This window comes from Lissotriton helveticus, chromosome 7 (genome assembly GCF_964261635.1).
Source record: "Lissotriton helveticus chromosome 7, aLisHel1.1, whole genome shotgun sequence".
In the NCBI taxonomy this organism is placed as follows: domain Eukaryota; kingdom Metazoa; phylum Chordata; class Amphibia; order Caudata; family Salamandridae; genus Lissotriton; species Lissotriton helveticus.
The window spans coordinates 1,695,291,223-1,695,319,063 of NC_136068.1; the positions used below are offsets into that span (position 1 = coordinate 1,695,291,223).

General features: G+C 45.7%; 1 protein-coding gene across 1 annotated transcript in view; it reads right to left on the reverse strand.

The window, feature by feature from the left end:
* Positions 1–27,841, reverse strand: part of LOC144769642 (uncharacterized) — a 1,000,462-nt gene that overhangs the window by 771,283 nt on the left and 201,338 nt on the right. The window contains exon 21 of the mRNA XM_078653818.1: positions 15,585–15,924. Coding sequence (XP_078509944.1) covers positions 15,585–15,924 — 340 coding nt within the window. The remainder of the gene's footprint in view (positions 1–15,584; positions 15,925–27,841) is intronic.

The window sequence follows — 27,841 nt, forward strand, 5'->3', positions numbered from 1 at the left end:
CAATGACCGCACGTGCCGACCTGGAGAAGACCTCACCATCATCCCCAAAAACTCCATCCGCCTGATCAGCCACTCAAACGACCCTACGTCAACCAAGGGACAACTCCACTTCCAGGTCCAGACCAACCCCAACACGACCCTTCGTGGCACCCTCGTCTACAGACCTCCTGGCCCATGCCCACCCTTCACTGACAACATCATCAACTTCATCACACCCCATGCACTCCCATCTACCGATTACAACCTACTTGGTGACCTCACCTTCCACCAGGACAAATCCAATGACCAGAACACTGCACCCCTTCTGGAGAATCTCACCATCATCGGACTCAAGAAGCTATTCGACTCTCTGACCCACACAGCAAGGCACATGCTCGATTCCAACTTTACCAGTGAAAAAATCAACTACAGCCACATTTCTGAACTCCTCTGGACCGACCACCACACTGCGTTCACTGCATTCATTTTGCTTTCACCATTCACCAAACCCACCGTACTCCACCACACCCACCATCCCCTCACCGATGAGCATCTCACTGCCTCCCTCAGCACAAGTGAGCAAAAGAACGATGGATTTATCCTAGATCTCTTGACTGGGGGTGAATGTTTTGATTTGTTCCGCATTCCATCCATCAATTGTGTGTCTTTTGCTTTCTTGCCCTAAGTGCGCTTGGTATGCCCAGAAGTGGGTCCCGGGCTCACTGTGTCACTGGATTCAAGCTAGCCTGCTGATGAGGGGAGTGGTCCTAGGATGCCTGTTTCTGGTCCTGGGAGGACCTGGCTTGGCAGTTCAGGTTCGACTGCTCCCATGAGAAAGACTGATTTGCATATGGCTGGCTCTAAACTGAGGGTTGCATGGTGAGCAAAAGAACAATGGATTTAACATAGATCTTTTGACTAGGGGTGAATGTTTTGATTTGTTCGCATTGCGTCCATCAATTCAACCACACCACTGACATCCGCGGACGCCAATACTGCAGCACGCAAACTCCACTGATGGATCTCCAACTGTTAATACACACTGGTACCAGTCAAGGAAGCACCTGGCATGCAACACTCCAAGAAAGCCAGTTGGTTCACTGCCACCCTCCACAAGTCCAGGCGCACCTGTAGACGGCTCAAGAAGAGATGGAGGAACAATAAAATACCGGAAGGCCACGCAGCCTTCAAAGCCACCGTCACCACACACCATCTTATCCTCAAAACTACAAAGAAAACGGCCCTCCAAGACAAAATCAACGCCGATGCACACAACAACAAAGAACTCCACAGAAGTCCCACCCTCCCAAGATCTCTGCAAGAAACTGGGTACCTACTTCCACCACAACACCAAGCAGATCTACGACCGCTTCGACACCCTAGAGACACCCATCACTCCTGCTACCACCACATGCGACAACGCCTCCCCGATAAGCTGCCAGATCAAAACTGTGACCTCATCATACTTCCACACTCTGCGTCTGCTCTGAAAGACCTTTAGACGGATCCCCACTGAGGCCAGAAAGACGGTCACCCACACACTCATCAGCAGCAGACTCAACTATGGCATCACACTTGATGGAGCGAGGTTCAGAATGATATTTTGTTCTGACTCGCGAAGTTAAACTTCCATAATATAACCATATTAATCAGAGTTTGTGAGTGAAATGTACTAATCAACCTAGATTAAAATGCATACACGACACAGGGGATTAACATATGTGCTTTATGTTGTAAACTGCAAGTTCGTGGAAAATAATAAATTAACATTGTTTATTGTCTTTGTCAGTATTAAATGCGACTGTTTTTATTAAAGGCATGTGCTTATTTTGTGTGCATATGTTATGTCTTTTCGTCTTTTATGTGGCATTAGTTTGTAAACTCAATGTGCTTCAGCTTCAGCTAGGTAACATTGATTAATGGGTTAATATTTAGCTAAGGGAGTGGGTAACAGAATAAGCTTTAATTCTTTAATTAATTATTGTCTTGTGTTTGTTTAAATATTAGTTATCGATTGGGCCTAAGAAATGGTTGGCAGTGCTGGAAAGAATAAGAAAACTTGACCAGAGTGAAGCCTTCACTCATGTGCGGAAAAAAGAGCTTTTTGCTAAACAATCAACGTTTATTGCAGACGTGGTTTTGGTCGAGTTGAATGTGTTCTTGAAGAAAAAAACAAGGACAGGAAGTTCGTATTGCCTGCCAAGATTAGGAAGTAAACGTTTTGTGCTTGGGCGAAAGTAAAATTTTCGAGGAAGCTGAAAGGATGGAGAATCTAAGAACAATAGAGGCTTATGATGAGGCCCGTACTTGGTCAGGAGTGAATGACCTAATGGTGGACTGACATGGCTCAGCCAATCGCAAGTTTGGATTTTCAGAAAAGAATGCAAAATTTGGTTACTTTAGCTAGTTAGAAAGGAATAAAAATTGCCCCCATGGACAGGAGGGTGTCTTCTCGCTTTCCGAATCCTGAAGGGCGTGACGTGCTGACGGACATTTGGCGCACGTAAGGATAATAGGCCTTAATGACAATTTCTTTTAGATGGAGCGAGTTTTAGACAGGGAAAATAGAACTTAGGGTTTGGAAAACTGATTATTTGTCTTAATTCATGCTAATTGATGTTTCTTTAAAATGTCAGCCTAATATGTCTATTCCTCATTAAATGCTGCTTCATTGCTAATAAAATAATGATTTAATAAAGAACATGCTTTACTTTGAAGAATAAAATTAATAAATTAGATTTTGAAATGACAAGCTGGTCTTGTTTATTCATGGTCTAGTTACCATCAGTTGATCCATTTACCTAAGTGACTTAATTAAAATGTTATTTGCATAAAAACCTTGGTAAGAGATGATAAACTGCAGATGTATATAAACGTGTAAATAGTTTATGAATAGGTTTTGATTAATTAGGTCACATGATTGAGTTGCCCAAAAATTGTCTCGTTAGTTTATGGGTATTACGAGTGATTTATGATTAATGGTGAGTATTATGGTGTTGGGTAGCGTTGTTGAGACAGTTTTTCTACATGGGCGCTGCATCACACTCTACACAGGCATCACCCATAAACTCCTCAGGAAACAACAGAACGTTCAGAACGCCGCAGCCATACTGGTCCTCCACATCCCTTGCAGCAACCACATCTCCAGACACTTGCAAGAACTCTACTCGCTCCCAATCAACAAAAGAGTCACATTCAAGATCCTCACACATCCCTACAAAGCCTTCCACGACGCTGGACCAGCATAACCGAACTACTGCCTCTAATTCCATGTACCCACCCGACACCTCTGCTTTCCAGAACTAGCTTGCCATTGACCCTCAGATCCACAAGATCAGGACCAGAGAAAGATCCTTCCCCTACTTTACCGCCAAGACATGGTACACCCTGCCTCTCCACCGCAGACTATCCTAGTCACTATCCCAGTTCAGGAAGGATCACAAGACCTTGCTCTTCGAATAAACCTCAGCATCAGATAGGACCTGCACCCCAACCCCCTGTGCCTTGAGACCCTAGCCGATGAGTAGTCGCACTTAACAAATACTGATTTATTGTTTGACCCATCTTCCAAAAAAGAGATGGTCATATTCAGTCTACTCATCAGGTCTCTTCCAAGAATATTGACTGGTGCCTCAGGACAGTATAATAATGTTTTTCTAGGTGTGTGTCTCCTACTGCCATGCTCACTGACTCAGTAAAAGGAACCCTCCTGACAGCCCCAGAAAACCCTTGTGTGTCTATTGTCTTTTTAGAAAGTAACAGTGCTCCTTCCTTTATACAAGACTTTGTGGCCCTTGTGTTAATTAGAAAACAATAGGGGCGGCCTTCCATGGCTACCATTACAGAGTGTTTCTCATCTGATCTGTGGGTCACTCATTGTATTTGATACACAATGGTTGTCAGTGGTCTCTCTCATTGTGTATAACTATTGGTTGGCATTCCTCTGGACAATACAAGCATTACATTCTTGTACTCTCCCTCTTCTGATCTGCATTTGTGTTGGTGCTCCTGTTGTATTTTTAACAACCTGGGGTACATTCTGTAACACCTGCCCTTGTGCTGTCCACTGAACCTGATGGACTTGCTGCTCGGGGCCCAATTGCACCTGCTGTGGCCCCATTCTGCCCCTGTGGAGTGACCCGCCCTTATGCTCGCTCATCCTTCATTTTCGCTTTGAGATTTCTTGCAATTTGACCCATATTATAGCAGTAATAGCGTTGTACTTCTGCTCTGAATCCTCCTTGTTTTCTTCCTTTGGCTTACCCTTTGCTAAACTTCCTTGTATCTTCCCAATGTTACTTACTGGTTGCGTTTCTGGTGCCTGTACCTGCACTGCCGCAGTAACAGCCATTTGTGGTGCTGCTACGTGTGCGTCTTCTGTACTGGAATATTTAAGCTTCTGTTGCACCAGTTTAGCTGTAGCCCTTTCTGCTTGCTCTGTCCTTTTCTTTCTTTCGCCTGAAAAAATGTATTATGTGAGTTTGTATTTCTGGTCACGGTTTAGCCTCTTTTCCCACTACTCCGTCTAGGCTTGCTTGCACCTCCGTGGGCAGACCTCGCTTCAACACATTATAGAATAACATTATATTCCTCCCATATTTTTCCAATTACAGTTTACTTCCTGTACCCATCGTTCTTTCATTCTAGTAATGAATTCTGCTATGTCTTCAGTCGGTTTTATACTTTCTGCCATAAGAGCTCCAATGTCTGGTCTGTCTTGGTATGTCTGCCTGAGAGCATGCCACACATTGTCTAGTCTTATTAAAAGATGACCCATCAAACTGTGTGTCTGTCAGGGTTATTTGAGGAAATCCTGCCCCAACTGAAAATTGTATTTATTTCATCTCCCACCAAAGAGCTTAACAAGCTTTTAACAGTGGCCAAGTCAAGGTTTACTCCTGCACTGTGTTTCTCAAGGCATCCTATCCACTTTCCTGCTCCATCAGACAGCGGAGGAAGTGCCCTCTTCAAATATTCTGTTTCCATTTGAGGCCTTGGTACATATGTGGGCACTGGCCCACCCTTGAAAATGAGGGACACCTGGGTTATTGGTCGATGGGTTGCTGGTCTTAAGCCTAATCTTGGATCTGGCCTATTACACCTGGTTACTTCAGTTAGTTTGTCTTTAACATACTCTTCCCATACTGCGAGGCATTCTTGCATACAGGGTATTCCCATTCTGGATTGCCCTGTCCCTGTTGTATACAACCTTCAGCAGTTGCTAAATCAATAGGGTCAAACGACCCTTGTTGGGGCCATTTCTTCCTCCTGTCCACTTTGTGAGTTCACCAGAGAAGGGCTGGCAATAATAGCTACCCTCCTTATATTCTACTTCCTCTACAGGTGTTAGGTCTGACCTACTTTTTTTCAAGATTTTTGTGAAGTATCTCTTACTGTCCTAAGTGACCTTCACGCAGGGCGCAGGGAGAAATTGTATGGTCCCATGTTAATGTCCTGTTCAACTGCATCCTTGTCAAATCCGTCATCCACCTCTCTACTTTCCTCTGCCCTCCTGTGTCCTGTACCTCATCTGGGGGTTTATAATATTGTGGCGTTTCTGTGTCCCTCTCCCATTCTTTTTCACCTCTTCCTAAGCTGCCTCTCTCAAAGTTTCGGCAGAAGTGTCTCCCAGCCTCAGAACAATGTGGCCCGTAGTTCACTGCCCTCTAAGGGGAGCAGGACTTTGAGAGCGCTCTACCTGTCTGACTGTGCGCTGTAATTCATTTATAAGCCTTTCTCCTTTTCTTGGTTGGCCCGAGGAGTTGTTGGGGTGGGGTGGGGTCAGGCAATGTCTCCTTTCCCTGTGATGTGTCCCTTCTCCTTAGGCTCAACTCTAACGGGCTCTTGGTGCCCCGCAGCTGGCAGAATAGGGGAGAGACCATAACGTGGGGGCTGCTCGGGAGTCTGTACCTCTTCTGGTGCTGTCGGTTTTTCGTCTGCTTTTCACCCTCCATAATGGAATTGGTGGCTTCCCTTTTCTGTCTTTTCTTCCTATTATATTGAGACAAATGTAAGTTAGTATATGTTCAATTGCATCTTCATCAAATGTTCCATCCTTTTGCCATTCTTTAGCCTGGCCCTTAGTAACTTCATGCCATTGTTTACAATATTTCTGTATTTTCTTCTGATCTGAAGGAAAGGTGTTTATATTGGGTTCCAGAGGGGTCCCCATGGTCCGTTTGGATGTGTGTGTCACTATTAATTATCTCTTACTTTCTCACTAGCTAATGTCCCTTTTAGTACTTGCCTCCTTTACTAAACTATTTGTGCCCTATGACTATCACCAACCTATAATAGCGACAAACACATGCTGATTTTATGGTGTGTTACCTGACTTCACAAATATTACAGTGAGACCAAAGCGATGAACATCAAGTGCGCATATTGCTAGCCTGTATAACACTTCTTCCATAGTTATATCTGGAGCTGGGTCATTAATGGGGGTCTTAGCAGATTTGTGCCTGAATCAATACATGTCACTACATTATCATGAATATACATCACCATTTCCGGTACTGGAGAATGTGATGTCCCATTCATGTTTCAAACTCCTGACTCATTTACATAAATATCTGTACGAAATGCCTCAAGAAGGGCCTCTAATATGATGGGTAACTCTGTTACCGTATGAATTTGAGGGGTAACACATGGACATAGGGGTTGCCTATGAGCCCATTAAAAAGTAAAAAGCAATTCAATCTCATCTGTTACTTGACACAGTAAATTATCAACTTCACTCATAGAGAATTATTTTTAAACTTAGGACACCTTATTTTGACTGCCTGTGCTTCTATCCGAAATAGTTTCTCCACTCCCGGGACACCTTGGGGGTCTGTCCTGAAATGCCAAAAATACCAGACAGATCTTGCTGCCTTTCTTCCTCACTTACACCAGACTGTCTGGCTACTGGCAAGGAACACTGCTCTTTTTCTACAATTTGGCCCTCTTTACTGTGCAGCACAGTACTTTTTTATTCGTGGAGGATTATCTAATTTCACCATGCACAGTTTTAGATTTGCAACCAAGGGTCCGGGCATGGCAGTGGCGGCTGGTGAGATTTTACCATGCCAGTGGCGGCTGGTGAGAATTTAAAGTGGTGGCGCACAATACTGGCCACAATTTGCCAGTAAATAGAGCAAACCCAAATCTCCCAAAGGGGCAACGATTGGGGGGATTCTCCCCATAAATCTTTTAAAACAAGAGGACATTTTGCATCTAGACTACCTTTATTAAAAACAAGTTTCAAGATCTATAGGTTTAAAAGCTAATTCTACTAGGGTTCCAACAAGGTCCAGATGTACTTTAAGAGATTTTTCAACAATTCATCAGCTGCCAAGTGTAAACACATCTCAATAAAATATAACAAAGTTGTGTCTGCCACTCTTGCTTTTAATCTATATATCTAGTTGTAGGAAAGAACTTTTGCATCGGCATAGTTTTTAGATCGAAGCCTCTCACCCTAACGACATTTTGGGGACATTTGGAAACGCTTGACTGGGAATGCATTCTACCCAAGGCTTTGTTGTTTCTAACTCGCATTTTCTTGTATTCTATTTACTGGCTTTATTTGTTTTAAGCTTTCCAGAGTGAGTCCATCCCTCCCAAAGAGCAAAGCCTTTTCACTCCAACTCCCCCTGTATTCTTCCACAAGTGCTTCTTTCAGTAACCATCTCAGTAAATATAATTCTTATCCTGTCACATATGCCGTGCATTTAAAGGAGAACAAGGAGTTTTTTAAATAGGGATTGGAAGAGGGAATTAAAGAAGGTAACATCCTCCTCAACGTTTACCATTAATGAGGCCCTAGAAGTAGCCAGATATGTGGAGGAGAATTATGTAGAATAGTGTAGTGAGATGATGGCGACTGTTAATCAAATTGCTCCTCTGAAAGTATGCAAAAGTAGAGGCAGAACTTCAGCCAGATGGTTTGAGGAAATGGCGAAAGCATTATGTAGATGAGGACAAGATTGCATGGAAAACAGCTATATCCATCTGTAAAAAAGCAATCTTCTTGGCCAAATCAGAATATTTTGCAGAAACTATTCTGAAATCATCTAATAAATCTAAATGAGTTTTTAGATTGGTCATTGAGATTGCCAATCCTAAATGCTTGCAAAATCCGATTCTGCCATCTCAGTATCTCTGTAACAGACTGGCAATCTTTTTTGAGGAAAAGATCAGTTCCATCATAAATGGACTTAAAACAACTATTCCAGTGGTAGCAGCAAGCTGTAGCGCATTGCTAACCATCTCCTCTACTGATGCAGGAAAGATGTCATGTGTAGAGGTGGAAGCTGGGACTGCAAATTTGAGCACTCGTGATCATTTTGAATTGTTACCAGAGGAGGAGTTTGGCGGGCTGGCTCTGGGGGTCTCTTCCGGCTCCCCACTGGACCCTCTTTCCCATAAAATCTGGAAGGAATATGCTTCAGATCTATTTCCTAGTCTTAGACAGTCTATCCAGTGGGGAGGTGCCATCTAGCTGGAAACAGGTGGTGGTTACACCTCTCCTGAAGAAGGCTACTCTTGATCCAGCATGCCCAGAAAGCTACCGACCAATCTCCCTCTTACCATAGCCCGTTAAGATCCTTGAACGCTGGGTCAGAAGATCTCTGTCTGTGTTTCTGGAGAGTAACAACAAGTTGGGTGATGTCCAATTTGGCTTTCGTCCAGAGCACGGTACTGAGTCTGCTTTGGTGACCGTGATGAACGATCATCGGTTGTTGGCAGACAAGGGACAATCGGCAATATTAATATTGCTTGACTTGTCTGCCGCCTTCGACACAGTCAAACACAGTATTTTGCTGACCCGCCTTGAGGAGGCCGGGGTGGCAGGTCTCGCTTTGGCCTGGTTCCACTCTTTTCTTTCTGATAGGCATCAGGCGGTGGTCCTTCCGCCGTTTCAATCTACCTTTATCAATATCGCCCATGGTGTCCCACAGGGGTCTGCCATCAGCCTGATTATGTTTACTGTATATCTCAGTCCTCTGATTGATATAATTCAGGCTCATAAGGTGAAGCTGATAAACTATGGTGATGATACCTAGATAATTTTATTTTTGGATGGCACCCAACCTTCGGGGTTAGAGGATTTTCATGCTTGTATGTGTAATACTGCACAATGGCTAAGGCTGAATTTTCTACAATTCAATTCTGAGAAAACCGAAATAGTGCACTGCGCAGTAGAGAAGGTGCCTCTACCTCTCCCCCATAATTTCTGGCCACTAGGTACTTCCTCCCTTTTGGTCCCGGCCAATACGGTTCATAATTTGGGAGTTCTGTTTAGTGCTAATCTGACCCTGGAGGCACAGGTGAATAAAATGGCGGAATGATGTTTTGGGCTGATTAGAGCCTAGAGAAAGATTCTTCCATTGCTGCCCGCCTCGGCCAGAGTATTAGTAGTGCAGGGCACAATTTTAAGTCGCCTTGACTATTGTAATGCCCTGTTGCTGGATTCTCCTAAATATTTGATCCAACGTTTGCAACAGGTTCAAAGCATGGTGCCAAGATTAGCTTTGGCTAAACCGCGAGACTCTTCTGCATCAAAATGCTTGGCTGAGCTACACTGGCTGCCAGTGTTGCAAACAGTACAGTTTAAGTCCTTGTGTATAGTGTTCAAGGCCTTGCATGGCTTGGGACCAAAACCTCTGCAAGAAAAATTACTTTGGTACATCTCCACTCGACATCTCCGTTCTTCTTCGGCCGGTCTGGTGAAAGTTCCTAGGTTTAATAGGGTCAGACTGGGTGGATATGCTTTCAGCATTGCTGCAGCAAGGCTGTGGAGTGCGCTACCACCTGGTATCAGACAATGTAATTCCCTGCTGTTCAGAAAAAGGATTAAGACATAGTTGTTTCCTAGAATTTGACTCTGTCCTCGGATTATTGCCCACTCCCTCTGATGTCTCTCTGATTAATATTGGTCTTACGTATTGCAGCGCCAGGGTACCTGTGGGGTGTTTGTTGTGCTTAATAAATATTATATACATAAATACAAGAACAGAAGGAAAGGAATATAGGAGGGTAAGAAAGTAAGGAAGAAACAAAAGAATGGACCTGTGGACTGAAAGAATGGAAAAATGGAATGAAGAAATCAAGAGGAAATGGAATGAGAAGGAGAAGGAGGACACAGAAGGAAGCAAAGGTACACAAAGTAAAGAAGTAAGGGAAAAGGAGGAGAAAAGAAAGAGGGAATAAATCATAGAAAAAAGTGAAGTAAAGGAAGGAAAGGAAGAAAGGGAAAGGAGGTAAATGTAGTAAGAAAAAGTGAGAAAGCAAGAATTCAAAAAATAATAGAAAGAAAACATTGAGAAAGAATAGAAATAAAGTCAGAAATAGGGCACTAAGATTTAGAGAAAAAAAGAGAATGAAGTAGAGAGGAAAGAAATAAAAAATACAGCAAGAAGGAGACAGAAAGAGAAAAGAGGAAGACAGAGGAAATAAAATAGAGAAACAGAAAGGAAAAAGAAGAAAGACATTTAAATGTAGTGGTCCTCTCAATAATGCATGCAGACATTGAAGCAATACTTTTTAGGTTGGTTTTCAGAAATGTTTTCAAGAAAGGTGCGTGGGGGCATTTATTAATTGTTAGGCATCTTAGCTAGCATCAGTGACACTCTTAGATAATTTAGATGAGGGTGGGCTGTAAGCTGCTCTAAGGTAGCCTGCGTGATTCTGCCATGGGCACTGCCAACTCTGCTTAGCTTGACATCCTCTTCACCAAAGCCAAACAAGAGTCCACGAGCAAGCTGTTTTTAGGTCTCGGCTAGGCAACACATGTGCTGTCTCGTCTAGAGATGCTGTATACACAATAGTGGGGCAAGCTCCACCCACTTTTTGCCTAGCTTTGTGATTGGCCGCAATCGTAAATGCTGCATGCTGATTGGTTTTTGTAAACTTGAGCCCGCCTCCTGACCACCATGTTGTCATTATTGTCCTTCCACAGCTATCGTCCCCTTTACCTTTAAAACTGTTTCGTATCCCTGCCTCCTCGCCTTCCCTCCCGCAGTCTGTTACTTCTCAGGCCAGCAGCCCACCCAACCCCCACCCATTTATGCCTTTTTAACACTCGCACTCCTGTTTAAAATGCAGTAAGGCTCGCGTGAAAATAAGTCCTATTGCATTTTAAAGGCTTGTTTGGTGTGGGATTGGTGGGTTAATTAGCACTCCTTTTTCGTTGCAGCGCATGCGCTGCTTGATTCTCACTCATGCGCGTGCAGGCACAAGCAGACGCTACTCAGTTGTGAATGAGTGCCGGGCGCCGCTGTATGCAGCCTCCTTTGAGCAAAGGGAGGGCCATCCACATGCTCGTAATGGCCTCTTTTACTTTCTTACTTCTCCCTTTATTTTAAGCCACACACTTTGCTCTCTATCGCACCCGCCCCCTCTTTTGTTATCTATTCAGTACATCCTCTGCTACGGAGACCGCCGCACTGGCGGGAACTTCACAACAGGACACAGTACAAATTGTGGATTAAGCCTTCAGCATCTGGGGGCGCGGCTATAAGTTTCGGACCGGTAACATGTATTAAATAACCTCTCCAGCCCTCGGACCTGGACTGTTGCAGTGGATCCCAGCACGATGGTCCCTTGGCAGGTGTCTCCATTTCTGCTCCTTCAGGTAAGTGGTTCTCACCGCAGAATCGGCATTCTCAGGAGCCAGCGGCTCTGGAGAAAATTTGCTTTTATATAATGTATCTCAGCCCCCAGCAGGGGTATAAATGGAAATAAAAGAAATATCTAGTGTGGCACAATAGTCGAGCAAGAGGATATATATGTCTGTGCGAACCCTATAGTGTCCTGAAACCTTCCGTAGTGCAGTTTGCAGATAGACACATTGCAACACACTGCAGGGTTGAAAGGGCCGTTTGCTCGGTGTGCAACTACATGCCAGTCGAAGGTGCTTCTGACCGGGGCCCACTTTTATGCATTATGGAGGCAAACCGCCCCACCAGTGCAAAATATAACTATCAGGTGAAATTACTCTAGTAGTGGTCGGTAAGGGAAAATGACACTTTAAGTGTGAACATCCTGGTGCTGCGTTCAAAAATCTCTCCCATAATATTTTTCCTATTATTTATTGTATTTATTTATTTGAAATGTTTTATAAAGCGCAAACATGACCCTTGCGGGTATCAGAGCGCTGTAAATAGTGGCCGAAGCATGCATGAACTAAGAACAGTTGAGGTCAACATTTTTAAAGCAACAAGGAGTAAACAATAAACAGTAAACAAAGTTAGATACCTACTAGTTCAGTTTCTCATATAGTGCCAAAAATTTCCTGTAACATTCAGTCAAACAATCTTATACTGGCTCGTCACAGCATAGTAGAGTAAATGTCAAATCTGTAATCGATCCACGAAGTAATCTTGAACTTTAGTTCTGAAAGGGCCCTCGAGTAAAATAACAGTTAAACAACCAATCAAAACTACGTAGCAAAAGATACGTTGGGAAAAAAATGTCAAATCTGTCAACAAGGGGACTAGAGAAATAGTACATTAAGATGCAGTTAATGTCCACTCAGGAAAAGCCATTTGGCCTCTTTCTTGAAATAGGCAGTGGAGGGATTGGCTCTCATCTCCGTAGGAAGAGCGTTCCAAATTCTAGGTGCAAAAGTGCTGAAATGCAGGGCTTTGTGTGTGTGGCAAGCTATTTTGAAACGGATCCTGGCTTCAATAGACAACCAGTTGAGCTGCAAAAGGTCAGCTGTGATGCGATCGTGTTTTATGGAGCCTGTGATGAGCCTGGCCGATGCATTTAGGAAGTCCTGCAAGAGTCACCGGCCATATTCCAGCCGAGATATCACCAGGGATTGTACTGCAGGCTGTAAGCCTTCTGGCTGAAAAGAAAGGCTTGAGTTTCTTAATTGTGTTAAGATGAAAGTTGGCAACCCTAATGGTGGTGCTGATGTGAGTTTGCATATTAAGGTATTTGTCCAAGGTAATGCCCAATGATTTAGCGGAATCCACCACGTGAGGGGTGCATTTCAGGGCTGTGAGTTGTTTTAGCCATTCGCGGATTGGTGCAGAGTGGTTGTGTAGAGCAATCAGCAGGAATTCAGTTTTGAGGGTATTCAACAAAAGATGGTTCCGGGCTAACCATTTTTGAGTTTGCAAGAGAGCCTCATTTAAGGTTTTAATGTCCTCCAGATAAGAGATCTTCAGGTACAGTTGTGTGTCGTCAGCATACATGTGATAATGAATTTGAGAATTGTTCAGAATGATGGTGAGAGGCTCCATATAGAGGTTAAAGAGTGTGGGCGAGAGTGCAGATCCTTGCGGAACTCCAATCCTGACCGCAGTACTAGATACGAGGGACTGGTTAAGTTTAATCCTTTGAGTGCGGTTATGTAAGAAAGAGGCAAACCACTTTAGGACCGGCCCCGAGAGACCCATCCTAAGCTGAAGAAGACTAATCAAGGTTTCATGTTTGATGGTATCGAATGCAGAAGACAGGTCCAGAAGGATCAGAAGACAGGGGACATTTTGATCTAGGGATTTTAAAGCGTCATCCACAATGTGAGTAAGAGCAGTTTCGGTACTATGCCCTGCTCTGAAATGGGATTGATAAAGGTCAAGTAGTTGAAATTTCTCTATATGGTTACATAGCTGCTTGTGGATGCATTTCTCGAGGAGTTTGGCTAGTGTCATGATGTTGGTGATCGGTCAGAAATTGTTAGGATCAGATAGAACCGAGTTGGGCTTCTTAGGGATGGGAGTTACTTGCCCAATTTTGAGACAATCAAGGATGCTCCCTTGCAGGAGCGATACATGAATGATCCTCGACCAAAGCGGTAGAATGGCCGAGTTGAGGTCTTTAAAAAATTTTGTCGGCAGAGGATCATTGAAGTTGGCCTGTTTAAGAGTTGTCATAACGTGTAGTAGTTCTGTGCAATCTGGAAGGACAAAGGAATTCCAAGAGGCATCATTTTTGGGAGAACAACCCAAAGGTAGTGAGAGTGCAGAGGGAGCCCTGAACTCCCTTGATGATGTGGTTTAAATTAGAGGTGGCACCATGGTTTGGTTGCAACTCCAGTTCAATTTTTTTCGCTTTTTCAGAGAAGTGCACTGTGAAGTCCTGCCCGCTAGGAAGCGGAGTCAAGGAAGCCAGGTTGGGGTTGGACGTGTGGTTTGATTGCTGTTTGATGATTTCAAATAGTATCTGGGGTCTATTTTTAGCACCGTCCAGCTGCTCCCTAAAATGGTCCGTTTCAGCAATGCAGATTTTTTTGTTGTATGTACTTCTTATTTTCCTCTGTTGATGGAGGCTAGTAGTGGAAGGCTCGTTTCTACAGAGCCTCTCTGAAGACCTAAGTTTACGGTGTTTGTCATTTAGGGTACCATTAAACCTAGGTTTGGATTCTTTGAGAGGGATCCTTTTAAGTTGTTTCGGCGCAATGGTGTCCAAGATATTTGCGACAGTGCTAATGTAGTGCTCAGAAAGATCATCAAGGTTGGTCATGTCAAGGGGTGGCTGAAGTCTATTCATAGTGATGGAAGTAAGTTCATAAATGTTGATGACAATTATTGTCTCATGTTGCGAGACAATTGTTTAACTTTAAGAGGTTGTCCCTTTCTGTGAGTGGTCTTTTCCAGAATGTGGAAGGCGATTTGATGATGATCCGATCAGTCACAAGGTAGGATGTTATCCAATTGTATGATATTTTCTCTAGCAATAATGAGGTCGAGGGTTGCTCCTTTGTTGTGGGTAGTTCCCTTACAGAACTGAGATAAGTTGAGATCCGAGAGGAAAGACTTAAAGGAGTTGACTAAAAGATCATTGGTGTTATTCCAATGGAGGTTGAAGTCTCCGAGGAAGATATGGTATGGTTGATCTGAACAAGAACTGATATACTCCATGATTTGCTCTATGAAGAGCAAATTGTACCCGGTGGATGGAAGATCGTGTAAAGCACACGGATAACCTTGCCCTTATTCCAAATTTCTGCTACTAGTAGTTCACAGGAAGATAGCAGAACATTCTGAGAATGTTTTATAGTTAAGCTGGAGCGATGAATGAAAGGAATGCCCCCTTCCGCCCCCCCCCCCCCCCCCCGATTTTCTCCAGCCGTTTATACCGTATAACGGCATATTCAGGCGGGACTAAGATGTCAAGAATAGGGGAGGAGGCCTTGTTGAGCCAGGTTTCTGTGAGAATCAGTAAGTCCAAGTATTGCGCTAATATGAGTGCACAGATGTCCGCAGCATGTTTCATGGCTGATCTGCAGTTGATCATCATTGCATTAATGTAAGTGGAGGTGTTAATCTCTTCCTGATGAGTGGTAGTAATTTGGAGTAGGTTATCCTTATTAACCGATCTGGCGTCGAACCTGGGTTCCCTGTCAGGGTCCGGGGAAACAGCGGGGATGTTAATATCGGAGTTAGAGGAGGAGCCTGTCTCTGTGCCATTGTAAGAAAGTACAAGAGCAAAGGTGTCCTCCTCGGAGAGCTGAGGTTGAAACCTACTCGGTCTGGATTGATGGTTAGCAAGAGGCCTAGCATTTCATCCAGAACTAGGTGGGGATCTGGTAAAGGATTGTTTGACCCCATCCCCGAAGGCTCCAGGAGGATTGCGTTGCACATTCCCAGAGGAGGGAGTTTATTCCATACCTTCTCCATCTTCACGGAGAATTGTAATAGGGACTGCACGATCTCTTTGACAGCCCGGAAATCTTGCTTGAACTTCTCCTCAAGGTAAAGCCTGCTAGAGCACTCCTCAACCACCCTAGTAATAGATGAGGGGTAGGATTCCGACGTGTGGAAGGAATTAGAAGGGACAGTAGGTCCCTTACCACATTTACAAGGGAAGACAGAGTTCCGCTTGAGTGAGGTTTTGTCGTCAGCCAATGGTAGATTACTTCGATGAGTTGGAGTCAGATAGGATGCAGGAGGGAGCTGCGCCGCACCAAGGGAGGGCTTGATAGCAGGCAAATTAGTTTCAAAACCGGCACTAGGAGAAGCACAGGAGGCAGAGGAAGGTGAGACAAGGCTGCGTGGAGAAGGACTGGGAAATGGCCCCACCAGTGCAAAATATAACTATCAGGTGAAATTACTCTAGTAGTTGTCCGTAAAGGAAAATGACACTTTAAGTGTGAACACCCTGGTGCTGCGTTCGAAAATCTCTCCCATAATATTTTTCCTAGGTAAGCTTTAAGAAATACATAAATATTTATTCCACCTATTAAAACCATGTCACATTCTACATAGCATTTAAAGTGCATAATGACACAAAAGTGCCCAGTGCCAACATTTTTTCCTTGTTAGTTTCGTAAAATGTCACACAAACGAAGGGCGGTTTTTCAAACAAATTGCAAATCTAAAACCTCAGGCTCGTAAAGAGTTATCACCAATAAAATGCAGGGATAACATAGTTTAGCATTTGTGTACGAATTGGCTTTATACCAAGCCAGAAAACAGAGCTATACACGCCAAGGTGTCTACGTTTCTGGCAATCTCCGCTGTTCTTTAAGCAGTCACTTGCCAGTTTTGAGTTGAAGGTTTTCCATGCATTATTTACTGCTTAGTTTCCGCTCTATCCAGTCCATAATGCTGACAAACCTGACAGTAACAGTTGGAAAATTGGCAAAGTCTGTTGGTTATTTGTAATGTTGAAGAAACCCTTATGATCTGTACCCATGGATTGGATTAAACTATGAAATTGGATTGGAATAAATAAAGAAGATATGGATTCCACAATTTTTGGATGTTGATTTGGATAATTGTTACTTATTAGTGTTGCTCAGGTTGAGAATTTGTATTTGTAATTTAAGACAGAAATGTTCTGTCTATTCTTACAACCTATGGTAGGGGTTGTATCTCTTCCTTTGAGCATTAACTAGTTGAAGATATACAAAAAGTAAATAATGTCATACTATTTTGCGCATCTGTCCCCTACTGCCAATCTGTTGTGGAGTGTTTTTGCTATCTGGGCTAATTTCTGGTCAATTAGACCAAACTCCAGCTTTATCTGTGCTTGGAAAGAGGTTTGTCTAATGGGGTTACTGGACGCTTTGGTCGGTCTGACGTTTCCTTTGTATCATATACTTCACTTTCAAAAGCACAATTGGGGGCAGGCAGCGCATACGGTACTGTATAGCTCAATACATATAAGGTCCCAATGCTGGGACCGTTTGCATTGCAAATGCTTGGTTCTGAAGTGAACACAGCATGTGAGACCATTTCACTATCTTTCAAAGAGTACTTCACTGGTTGCAATGCTGGGAGCTTAGTGTGGTGCAGTTAAGGAGGTTTTATTGTCCTTTGGGCCTGCCATAAGTGTGGCTAACATATGACTGAATTCAAAACCAGCATGTACTGCGGTGGTCCATTGTTTTTTTTTTTTAATAATTTGTTTATTACACAGAAAAGCAATCCAAGCATTACAAACAATGAGTTTTTACACACACAAATGAAAAGCTGTCTACAGTGATGACGATTTTGTGGCGTAATGTATCGGGATTGCAAACTGCCCGATTGATTCATAGCTATAGTACAATTTTGCTTTTGTATAAAACAGGAAATCAAAAGGTAAACCATACGTAAAATAAAGAAAAAGCGGTCATATAGGTACATAGAATGTTGGAGAACAATTAAATAGCGAGCAACAGCGAGCAAACCAGTCAGCACAGTATCTTGACTTGGATACAGCGTGGTACATATCAAATAGAGCAACATGCCTGCTAGTCTCAGATCCTTCATTTGTCGATTGCCAGCCAGAGAACGCCAGACCCACCTAGTGAGAAAGGCAACACTCAGTGTGGCCATAGAAATTACACACAATATAACCAGTGCAGACAGCCATGCGGCCCAGTAGTGCCAAGCAAACATGCCCCAGTGCCAAACAGTGCCAGAAGTAGGTATCTAGTGTTGCTGTGATACTGCCTATCCCACCCCCGTAGGCACAAAGGAATGAATAGATTGGGATTGCGCCTCCCGGGTTATTTTTGTTACATATTTCCGATATGGCCCCCAGATGTCTAGCGGCCCGGAGGCAGTTGGAACCGTCTCAGAGTACTCAACGCTGTTCATACTACGAAGCCAAGTGCGGGCAGTGGGAGCTCGTCTAGCACACCATAGCAGTGCCACTTCACGTTTAGCTAGAAGGAAGCCAATGGAAGCCAACTTCCGGAGCAGGCGCGGGAATTCGGCGACATACCCAAGTAGCGCAATTTCAGGGGTGGGTCGCAGAACCATTTCAAGCATCTCCCCCAAAACCCGATGCACCTGCAGCCAGTAGGAGTGTAGTTTCGGACAGGTCCAGGAAAGGTGGGCAAAGTCAGCCTGCGGGCCGTGGCATTTAGTGCAGGCGTGCGGCCTGTTTGGATCAATTCTGTGGGCGAGTGCCGGAGTGTGGTATGCTCTCCTGAGGAACTTAAAATGTATAAGTTTGTGTCTGGCATTAATAGACACATCTTTTGTGGTAGCACAGCATGCTGCCCACTGGTCGTCAGTGATTGGAATACCCAGGTCGCCCTCCGAGTCAGCGCGCACTTTAGAGTCGAGTGAGGGAAGTGAGGCCAGACACAGCTTGTATAGCTTAGACACTACATGCGCCCCAGTCTGGTGTTGTATAAGGAATGTAAGCGCGGGGGTGTCATCAGGAGGGAGCGGAAACGTGGGAAATTCTGCCCTAAGCATCAAACGAAGTCTGGCCAGTGTGAATGAGTCCATGAAGGTCCTGTCCGTGAAGCGGGGATCTTCAGTGAGGGAAAAGGCATGTCCGTCTGAGAAAAGGTCGCCTATAGTGCATAGTTGATATTTGGAGAGTGTGCGTCGCACCACCGAATCGCCTGTGATGGGGAGCCAGTGGGGGTTGGGCAACGGCAATGCTGGCGAGTATAGTTTCTCGAGCAGTAAGAGGCGTCGAAGTTTGTCCCAAGCCCAGCAAGTAGTGGACAAAGGCTGTATGTCCTGTGGGTCCCGGGGAAGACCCTTAGGGAGGACGGAGGATAGGGCCACTGGGAGCGCCAAGTCAGCCTCAGGCCGCAAGTGAGGTATCCTGGCATCAGGGTGAAACCAAGGGTACGCATATGCGCACTGCGCCACCAAATAATACAAAAAAAATCTGCCACTCCGAAGCCGCCTCGTTCATAAGGAAGTGTCAGTGTATGCCAGGACACGCGCGGGTTCCTGCCCCCCCAGACCAGGCGCAAAAAGGAGGAGCGGAGTTGGGAGAAAAAAATCTTGGTGAGGGGAATCGGCAGATTGTTAAATAGATACAAAAACCTGGGAAGAACGATCATTTTAATGATGGCGAGTTTTCAGTGCTGGTGCCGTTTATCCATATGCGGGTGGTGGGAGCCGAATACAGTAACTCGACCGTCGCCACGAACATAGCAGGCATCCCCATTCTCCTCATAACAGACAGAAAAAAGGGCCACTCCAGGGTGTCGAACGGTTTTTCCGCGTCCAGGAACACTGCTGCAGCCGGAGTGGAGGGTTCTATTTTGTGTAAAACCGAAAATAGCGTCCGAAGGTTCAGAGAAGTGGATCTGTGCGGTACAAAACTGGACTGAGCTGGCGAAATTATAGTTTCCACTAGCAGCGCCAGTCGAATTGCAAGGACTTTGGCCAGAATTTTGTAATCGAGGTTTAAGAGGGACAGGGGACTATATGAGCTGCACAACGATGCGTCGCAGCCCTGTTTGGGAAGTAGCACAATGACCGCCTCACGGAGCGTGGGTGGTAGAACGCCCGTCTCCAACGCCTCTGCATACACTTCGACCAGTTTAGGTACAAGTTCCTCCTTGTACTCTTTGTAGAAGTCAGCTGTGTAGCCGTCAAGGCCGTGAGCCGAAGAGCTACGCAAGGAGTCGATCGCCTCATTTATAAAATCCGGTGTAATGGGCATGGCTAAAAACTCCTGCATGCTTTTTTCTAGGTATACCATGGCGATTTCATTCAAAAAAGAACCCGGGTGGCAGTGTTCCCTCGTGAGTGTGGAAGTGTAGAGGCTCTTGTAATATGACAGGAAAGTGTTGGATATTTCTGGGGTGGAGTGTTGTTGCGTACCCTGGGCGTCAATCACCTCCTGTAATGTACGGTGGTCCATTGTTAATGTGTTTTAAGAATTTTTGATTGTGCCCGCCTTGAACTCCGTGAACGTAATCGAAGACAAGCCGCAGAAAGTTTCTGAGAATGCCAGAGCCTAAACAAGTTTAATTTGGAAATTAGTCAAATGGCCTTACCTGAAAAAAAACCAGATCGGGTATAGTCTGCCAGATGGAACCTGTTGAACTTTTCTAGAGATTGCAAGTCTGAAGAATAATAATATGAAAGGCTGTGCACCAGTTTTATTACGTGCAGGCAATTTGAATTGGTTCCTGGCTGGAAAGCGTAATGCACTGCTGAAACGCACGTACTTTTATGACTAAGTAAAACTCATCTTGTCAGAGGGGGTGATGGGATCTGTGAGTCGTGCTGATCTCACCCTCCCCTGTGATGAGATAGGACCTGGGGTGTGCATCGTCGCTGATTGAAACACAGCTTTTGAAAGCGCTGACTGAAGCCTAATGCGCCCGGCCTGTGTTCAGTTAGCGAGGCTGCTTTACTTTTACAGTGGGTGTGGCCCTAAAGCCTGGTAGGCCACTGAGGGCTAGGGCTGCTGAAAGTTAAGCCCAGCAAATAATGCAACGGCAGGCACATGCGCAATAGTGCATGTGTCTGCAAAAATATTGTCTTACTCTGTCCTGCCAAGTATCACGCATCAGCCGTGACACTAACGCATTTCAGTGTGGTGATCTGCATCACTGTACTGAAATGCATTGTCCTGCATTTGCATAGTGTCTGAGCATCAGCAAAGCAGCTGTCTAAAACTGCAATATTATAGAGTGTGGCTGTCAGCTGGCAGCTAGCAGCGCGGGCTGCTCCTGCTGGCTTGGTGCTGCAGCTGAGCTAGGCTGGGTGCTGCTAGGCAGCTCACTAGCTGCTACAATGCATCATAATTATGTCAGCTGCGCAACTGTCAGCTCTCGCACTTTAGTGCACAAAGGCTACTAATATCACAGGGTGGGGGGAGCAGTGAGATAAAGCTGGGTGACGTCATGTCCTGTTCATGGGCGTCCGCAGGGGGGGGCAAGGAGGGGCGCTTGCCCCCCCCGGAGCACCCCTCCTTGCCCCCCTGCCAGGGTTGGCTCTAGGACATGTGGCAAGTGCCATCGCACCAGTGCTGGCTTCCTGGGGGTGCTGTGTTTACAAATGAATTATGATTTTAAAAGCATCTACTGAGCATTCCTTTCCTCCTACAATTACGGGGCCTCACAAAAGTGTCAAGATAACTCCTGTGATTAATGTTTTTCCTGGTCAGAGATCAGAGTTTTGTGTAGTTGAGGATAAATTTCGACTTATGTGAAGGTAGCACAGAGGGTTAATATGCCTACTGCAAAGAACGTGTGCCAAGTAGATTAGAGTGCATTTAATGTAAATAGATCAGCAGGTTACTGCTTTTAAAAGAGCCATCCTTTTGTTACTTGCAATTTATAACTTAAAGTCCTAATATAGAATAGTGAGGTATTAACTTTCATCATAGAAGTGCATACACTCTGCTAAGTACAGAACATTGATTAATGTTGCAAAAATGTTTAATTTGGGTAGAAATTGATTCTTATTATTAAGGAAAACTCCCAACTATGCTGCTTCTTTTTCGACTCTGAGTTTGTGCTTCTCCACACCAAGCACTCCTAAACTATACTGCCTACCAGTCTGGATGACATATGACTCCTACACTTTTAGTCCTGTGGCTTATGTAACATTTCCTATACACTGATTTACACAAGTATGATTGATTTTCTGTGTAATGTGTTTGTGATGCAAAGTGCTCTGACATACTTTAATGGTATGAGTAGCGCTATATAACGAATTCAATGCATCTGAGAGAGAGTGGTTAGGTAGACTTGGTCACTGTTAAAGGGTGCTAGTGATAGAATCCGTGGTGGAGGTGGTCATTGGGGGCACCAACTAACATTGTCGCACTGGTGTGCCACCAGCGCTAAACCTGGCCCTGCCCCCTGCGGACGCCCATGCCACTATGCATTGCACATGGTGCTCCAGCCACGGTTCACTCCAGCTCGCGCTCTCTGTTCTATTCTGAAGCTCTTCTGCCTCCCAGGGCTCAGTAGGACAAGACGCGGGCTTCCTTTTCCTGCACCGTCCCTTTGGCACTCTCTTCTATGTGAACTCCTGTGCATCTCATCGCACGTCACATGTAGACAACACCTGGAGACTCTGCTCTTTTCTAGATCCTTCTGAGTACCCTCTGCCCCCTCCACCTTCCATCTTATAATTTAGTCAGAAGCACCAGGAGACCTCAGACTTTACAGCGCGCTCTGACACAATAACAAGATTGGGGCAAAGTCTTTTCAAATAATTATTGGATTATAGTGATGGACTGCCTAGAACCGTTGCTGTTAAGTAAATTACTAAGCAGAAAGAAAAGTAACATTTGAATAAAAGAGTATATTTTAAGGGAGACACCACTCTGACATAAAATGGTGGACATCAATGGATGATTTTTGATTCAATAAGTTGCATTTATGTTAAAACCTAGATCGTGGCGTAAACATTATCGGCGCCATCTTGTCTCTTTTCAGATCCATGCGTGCGCGTAAGCAGCAGCCATTTTGAATGCCATGATCTCCCTGCCCACTGTCGATAGCCAGCGCGTCTTCCCCCCCCTCGCCCTCTCGCCTCTTAAACATCCCCCGCGCTCGGACAGCCCCCGATCTTTCCTGCATGGGCCATAACGCACCTCCAGCGCGACCCTGCCTCCGAGCCACATCCCGTGCCGAAACCCCCACACTCTTTCATCTCATCCATAAAACGGGTCCTTTGATAACCTCTTCCTCCTTGCCCGATTGTCCGGCCCGACCCCAGGCCATCACTTAGCCCAACAGATGCGGTTTATTGTCCCTACAGTAGGACCTCGCCTCACATCAAAGGAGCGGGGATTAATCGATGCCCTCACATCCCTAGATCCGATCGATCTCCCGCATTCCTGTTCCCAGCGGAATATCCAGCTGCGCGATAGCCATCATGCTGAGATTGGGGTGGGGACTCCTACTGTAGATATGTGTGGGAACGGGCCTGAACCGGGGATTCCAAAGACTCCTTTTCCGTACTTCAAAGCATTTCCAAGAATGTGTTGCATGTAATAAAGTAATAAACCAGTGTATAAGAGGCCAGGCCTCAGAGATGTCGAGAGAGCACCTCGAGAAGATACCCTGTTGTCTGATTTGACGTGTTCTGTTCCGTCGGAAATAAACTCCTGTTTCCTGCCTTCCAGTCTCCAGCGCCTGCCTCTTTATTTGGTAATGGTGAGTTGGGTGAGAAGCGGCTAACGCCGGGCAAACCTAGAAAAGGGGTAAAAACGACCTGATCTGCCTGAACCCTTTTTTTCATCAATTGGCGTCCCAAACGTGGGGCCCATCAGCGACACGTGGATCCAGTGGGAGAGGTCCCGACGACGGAGTGAACGACTGCAACGATCGGGAAGTGCACCTGCCCGATAGACCCTCGTCTGGCAGCCGATCATCCGAACTTCACTGGTTCCGAGCAGACCTCTCTCGAGTGATCTACGGTCCTGACTGGGAACCATCAGGAGTGCCACAGCAATTACGGAGAATAGAGGACGATCGGGCGCTGGAAGCGGAAGACGAGAAACTGTCCATACGGTCCGGGTAAGGTCGTGTAACACGACAAACTGGAAATATTTGATTGTTTGATTGGAAAATACTAGTATTACTCTCCGAATTGTTGGTTCTCTTGGAGATTCTCTGTCTGCAAACTGAGAGGAATAAAAGTATTCTCTCTTCCTTTGCAGGTAGTGAAGGGTAGGTAACGCAGGCCTTTGCCCCCGTTGTAATCCGTCGTGCCTATCTTTCTCCCCCACTGATTGATTGTTTGCCCGAACATTGTGTGTTCGAGGATTGTTTTCTCGAGAATTCTCTGTCTACAAACGGGGAAGGATAAAAGTATTCTGTCCTCCTTTGCAGATAGTGAAGAATAGGTAACACAGGCTTTTGCCCCCGTTGTAACTCGTCGTGCCTATTTCTTTCTCGCCACTGATTGTTTGATTGAACGGACATTAATTGTTCGATATTGGTTCTCTCTTTGGGTATTCCCTAAATTGCGAATACTGCAGAATAGAAATATTCTGTCCAGTCTTCACAAAGTAGTGAAGGATAGGTAGTGCAGACTTTTGTCCCCGTTGTAACCCGTCATGCCTATCTTCTCCCCATTGGTCAGTAGTTGGTTCAGCCCGGACCACTTATTAGAGGTGGATCATCCGGCTCCTCTGGAGGGCACCCCTAATAAGGATATGTTTTTAAAATATGGACTAGTCGCCGTAGCTTATAGTAAGTTATGGAACAAATATACTAAAAAGGATCAGGAAAGTCAGTGGCCACTGATAGGATCCTTCGATGACACAAAAATAAGCGTGCTGGAAACAGCCCTTTGTAACAATAAAACTACGCCCACTATGCTTGATAGTTTCGGCATGTGGCGCAAAGAAGCAGAGCAACGAAAGAAAAGAGAAGAAGCGAGAATAGGAAAAGAGTTACGAAAGGCAGCCCACCTGGCCGCTAAGAAACTAGAAGAAGAGATAAAAGAAAGGGAGGAAGCCAGACAAAAACAGGAATCTGAGTCGACAGGCCAGTGTCCTGTTAGGACCCCCTCTACGCTCTACCCTGAGCTGACCTCCAAACAACGGGCGAACAATGAGCTGCTGCTAGGTCCTCCGATCATCTATATGCCCCCTCCATATGCCCCCTCCCAACCCCTAGTACAGCGCTTGCCATCTCCGAGTGCAAATGAGAATAACCTTGAAGCTAGTGCCCCAGCCCTCACGGCCTCCGCTCCGGCCGCATTAGTAACGACATCAGATGAACCCAAGACTAGCAAACAACCACCGAGTAGACTGAATAGATTGAGCAAAGATGAGCGAGAGGGAATTGACAAGATAGCAAAGGCACTGGTAGAACGGAAGGAGAGCGAAGAATACACGATGGATATGCACAATTCGCATGCCGGTAGCCACAGACGGCATTTTACGGTTTAGTTACCACACCCTGAACGCATATGAGAATAGGTATCAGAATCGGGGTCCTGCGTTATATAGAAAAGTCGATATTGGAGACGAGGCCGAGCGTGACGCGGCGGACCTCTTCATGCAAACGCTTGAGGTTTTCCGCCACCTCACAGAAACCAGAAGTTAAGATTACAGTTCCCGAGACAACTGGGTCCTCATCAGAAGTAGGCAACACTATGATGCCTATCAGAGAAGCCGCCCCCTACTGGGTTCCCCCACGAGGTCAGGGAACGAACGACGATATCAACCATGCAGAGGCAAAAGGGAGGGTTGTGTACAATTGGGTTTATCAACCATGGGATCGGCAAGATATTTTAACTTTTAGGCAAACCCTGCCCGATTTAAGAAAGAACCCGACAGCATTTTATACCGAACTAGGTACAGCCTTGGGCTCAACCATAATGACTCTGGCGGACATTGATTTGTTTTTCGGGTTATGTCTGCCGGCTGATGTGTGGAAGCAAATCCGAAAAGCCAACCACACAGATCTGTTCGGACATACCTGGAATCAACTCAGTGAACTAGATAGGCAGCGAGAGCCCGGAAAGAAACCTGTAAAAGACATACTGGAACTCCCGGACAAAATAGTTCAGAAGCTAAAGACATTGATCCCAGAGAAGAAGGTAGACTGGTCGGTAGTCACGGCTTGCCGTCAGAAACCCCAGGAAGACGTATCAGAATACTTCTCCCGATTTGAGACGGTGTTCTCCGAGTACAGTGGCCAAGACATGACCACCGCAACCGGACAACACCTATTCGTGCAAAACTACGTAAAGGGGCTATCGCAAGAGGTCTCCCAAAAGTTACAGACGAGCGAGAGTAGTTGGGGGGCCTCCAAACCTGCAGCTATCCTTCAGATGGCTCAGTATTACGAACACCAAAAGAACGAGAACGAGAGGGCGACTGAGAAAAAGAAAAAGGACTTGAAAGAACGAGTGATGATTGCTCAATTTGCAGGGAGTGACGACAGGAAGGGAACGGTATAGAGGAAACTACCAACTGAACGCCCCTAGAAATTCATCCCCTAGAGACCGCACACCCACACCCGGCGCTCCACGAACAGACCTCGATGAGAACCAGTGTGCGTTTTGCAAAGGATTTGGCCATTGGAAGTCTCAATGCCCGGTCCTCCTGGAAATGATTAAAAATAAAGAGACAAGGGACATGGCAAATGGCCCCAGGACCAGAGGGCAGGGACGAGGGCACACCCACGACACCAACAATGACAGACCTGGCAGACCGAACACATTTGACCGCCCCCGACAGAATCAGTGCCAACAGTCTGACTGCGACAACGCCCACGACTTCGCATAGGACTGCCAAGGGCAAGGAAGGGATCCAGTCGAGCTCTATGTTGACCAGCAAGGTCCTTACGTCACCGCTAAGGTCCTAGGTACGAAGTCTCCATTTCTGGTAGACACTGGCGCGACACGTAGTGCGTTATCTAAACGACTGATTCCAAGGGCACCCTTGTCTGGCTCACACATAACATCAATAGGCTTTGATGGAACGCCCTCCACTAACCCTTTATCCGCACCGGTTTCCTTCGACTTGGACAGTAACACCACTGACACGACGTTTCTGCTTTCCTCCAACACCCCCGATGCCATTATGGGACTTGACTTACTGAAGCATTTCCGAGCTACTATCAGGTGTTCACAGGACGGGGTTCGAGTATTCTGTACGATAACCCGACTCTGCTCAGACATCATCATGCACGACACATGCTCTCCATCTCTGACACTGACGCATCCTTACTTGACTCTCTACCTCTGTATCTATGGGCTAAAACTGACGCTGATGTAGGACGAATGATGATCGACCCCGTGCGCATAACTGTCCGCCAAGATGCGATACTCCCAAAACTCCCACAATATCGGATATCGCCCGAAGGTGAGAAGGCATTGGTGATGATAATCCAGTCCCTGGTAGAGGCAGGAGTGGTAGAGGAAGTAGTCAGCAATATTTGCAACAGCCCTATCCTACCCATTGTGAAGAAGCAGGGCGAAGGAGATGAGAAAGCGTACCGCTTCATCATCGACCTTCGAGAGGTCAACAAGGTAGTTGTACCTCAGTACCCTGTAGTCTCAGATATCGCCACCATTCTGACCCTGATTCCTTCCACAGCCACCACCTTCACTGTAATAGACCTCAAAAACGCTTTCTTCTCCATCCCCACCCACCCGGACAGCCGCTACCTTTTCGGCTTCACGTTAAAATCCCGCTCATATAGATTTTGTAGAGCTCCCCAAGGTTACACAGAAAGCCCCAGCATCTATAGCCAGGCCCTCAAGAGGCAGCTGGACGCCGTTCAGCTACCGGAGGGAGTGGTGTTGGTACAGTACGTCGATGACATCCTTTTGGCGGCCGACACCACTCCACTTGCGGTCACAGCCACCATCCAACTCTTGCACTTCCTTGCGGAAAATGGCCACAAGGTCTCCAAGAAGAAGTTGCAATTCTGCCAACCCCAGGTCACCTACCTAGGCCACCTCTTGTCCAAAGACGGGAGAAAACTTACACCCGATCGAATACAGGCTATTCTAGACACCCCTGTCCCAAAGACCCAGAAACAAGTCCGCTCCCTGGTAGGCCTCACCTCCTTCTGCCGGCAGTGGTTGCCAAATTTCAGCCTTATTGTAAAGCCACTACTTTCCCTACTAGCCAAAGATGTCCCCTTCCCACTCCCTTGGTCCCCCGAATGCCAATCGTCCTTCAAAGAACTTCGAGATGCCCTTTGTTCTGCACCGGTCCTAGGAACCCCCGATTACACAAAGCCCTT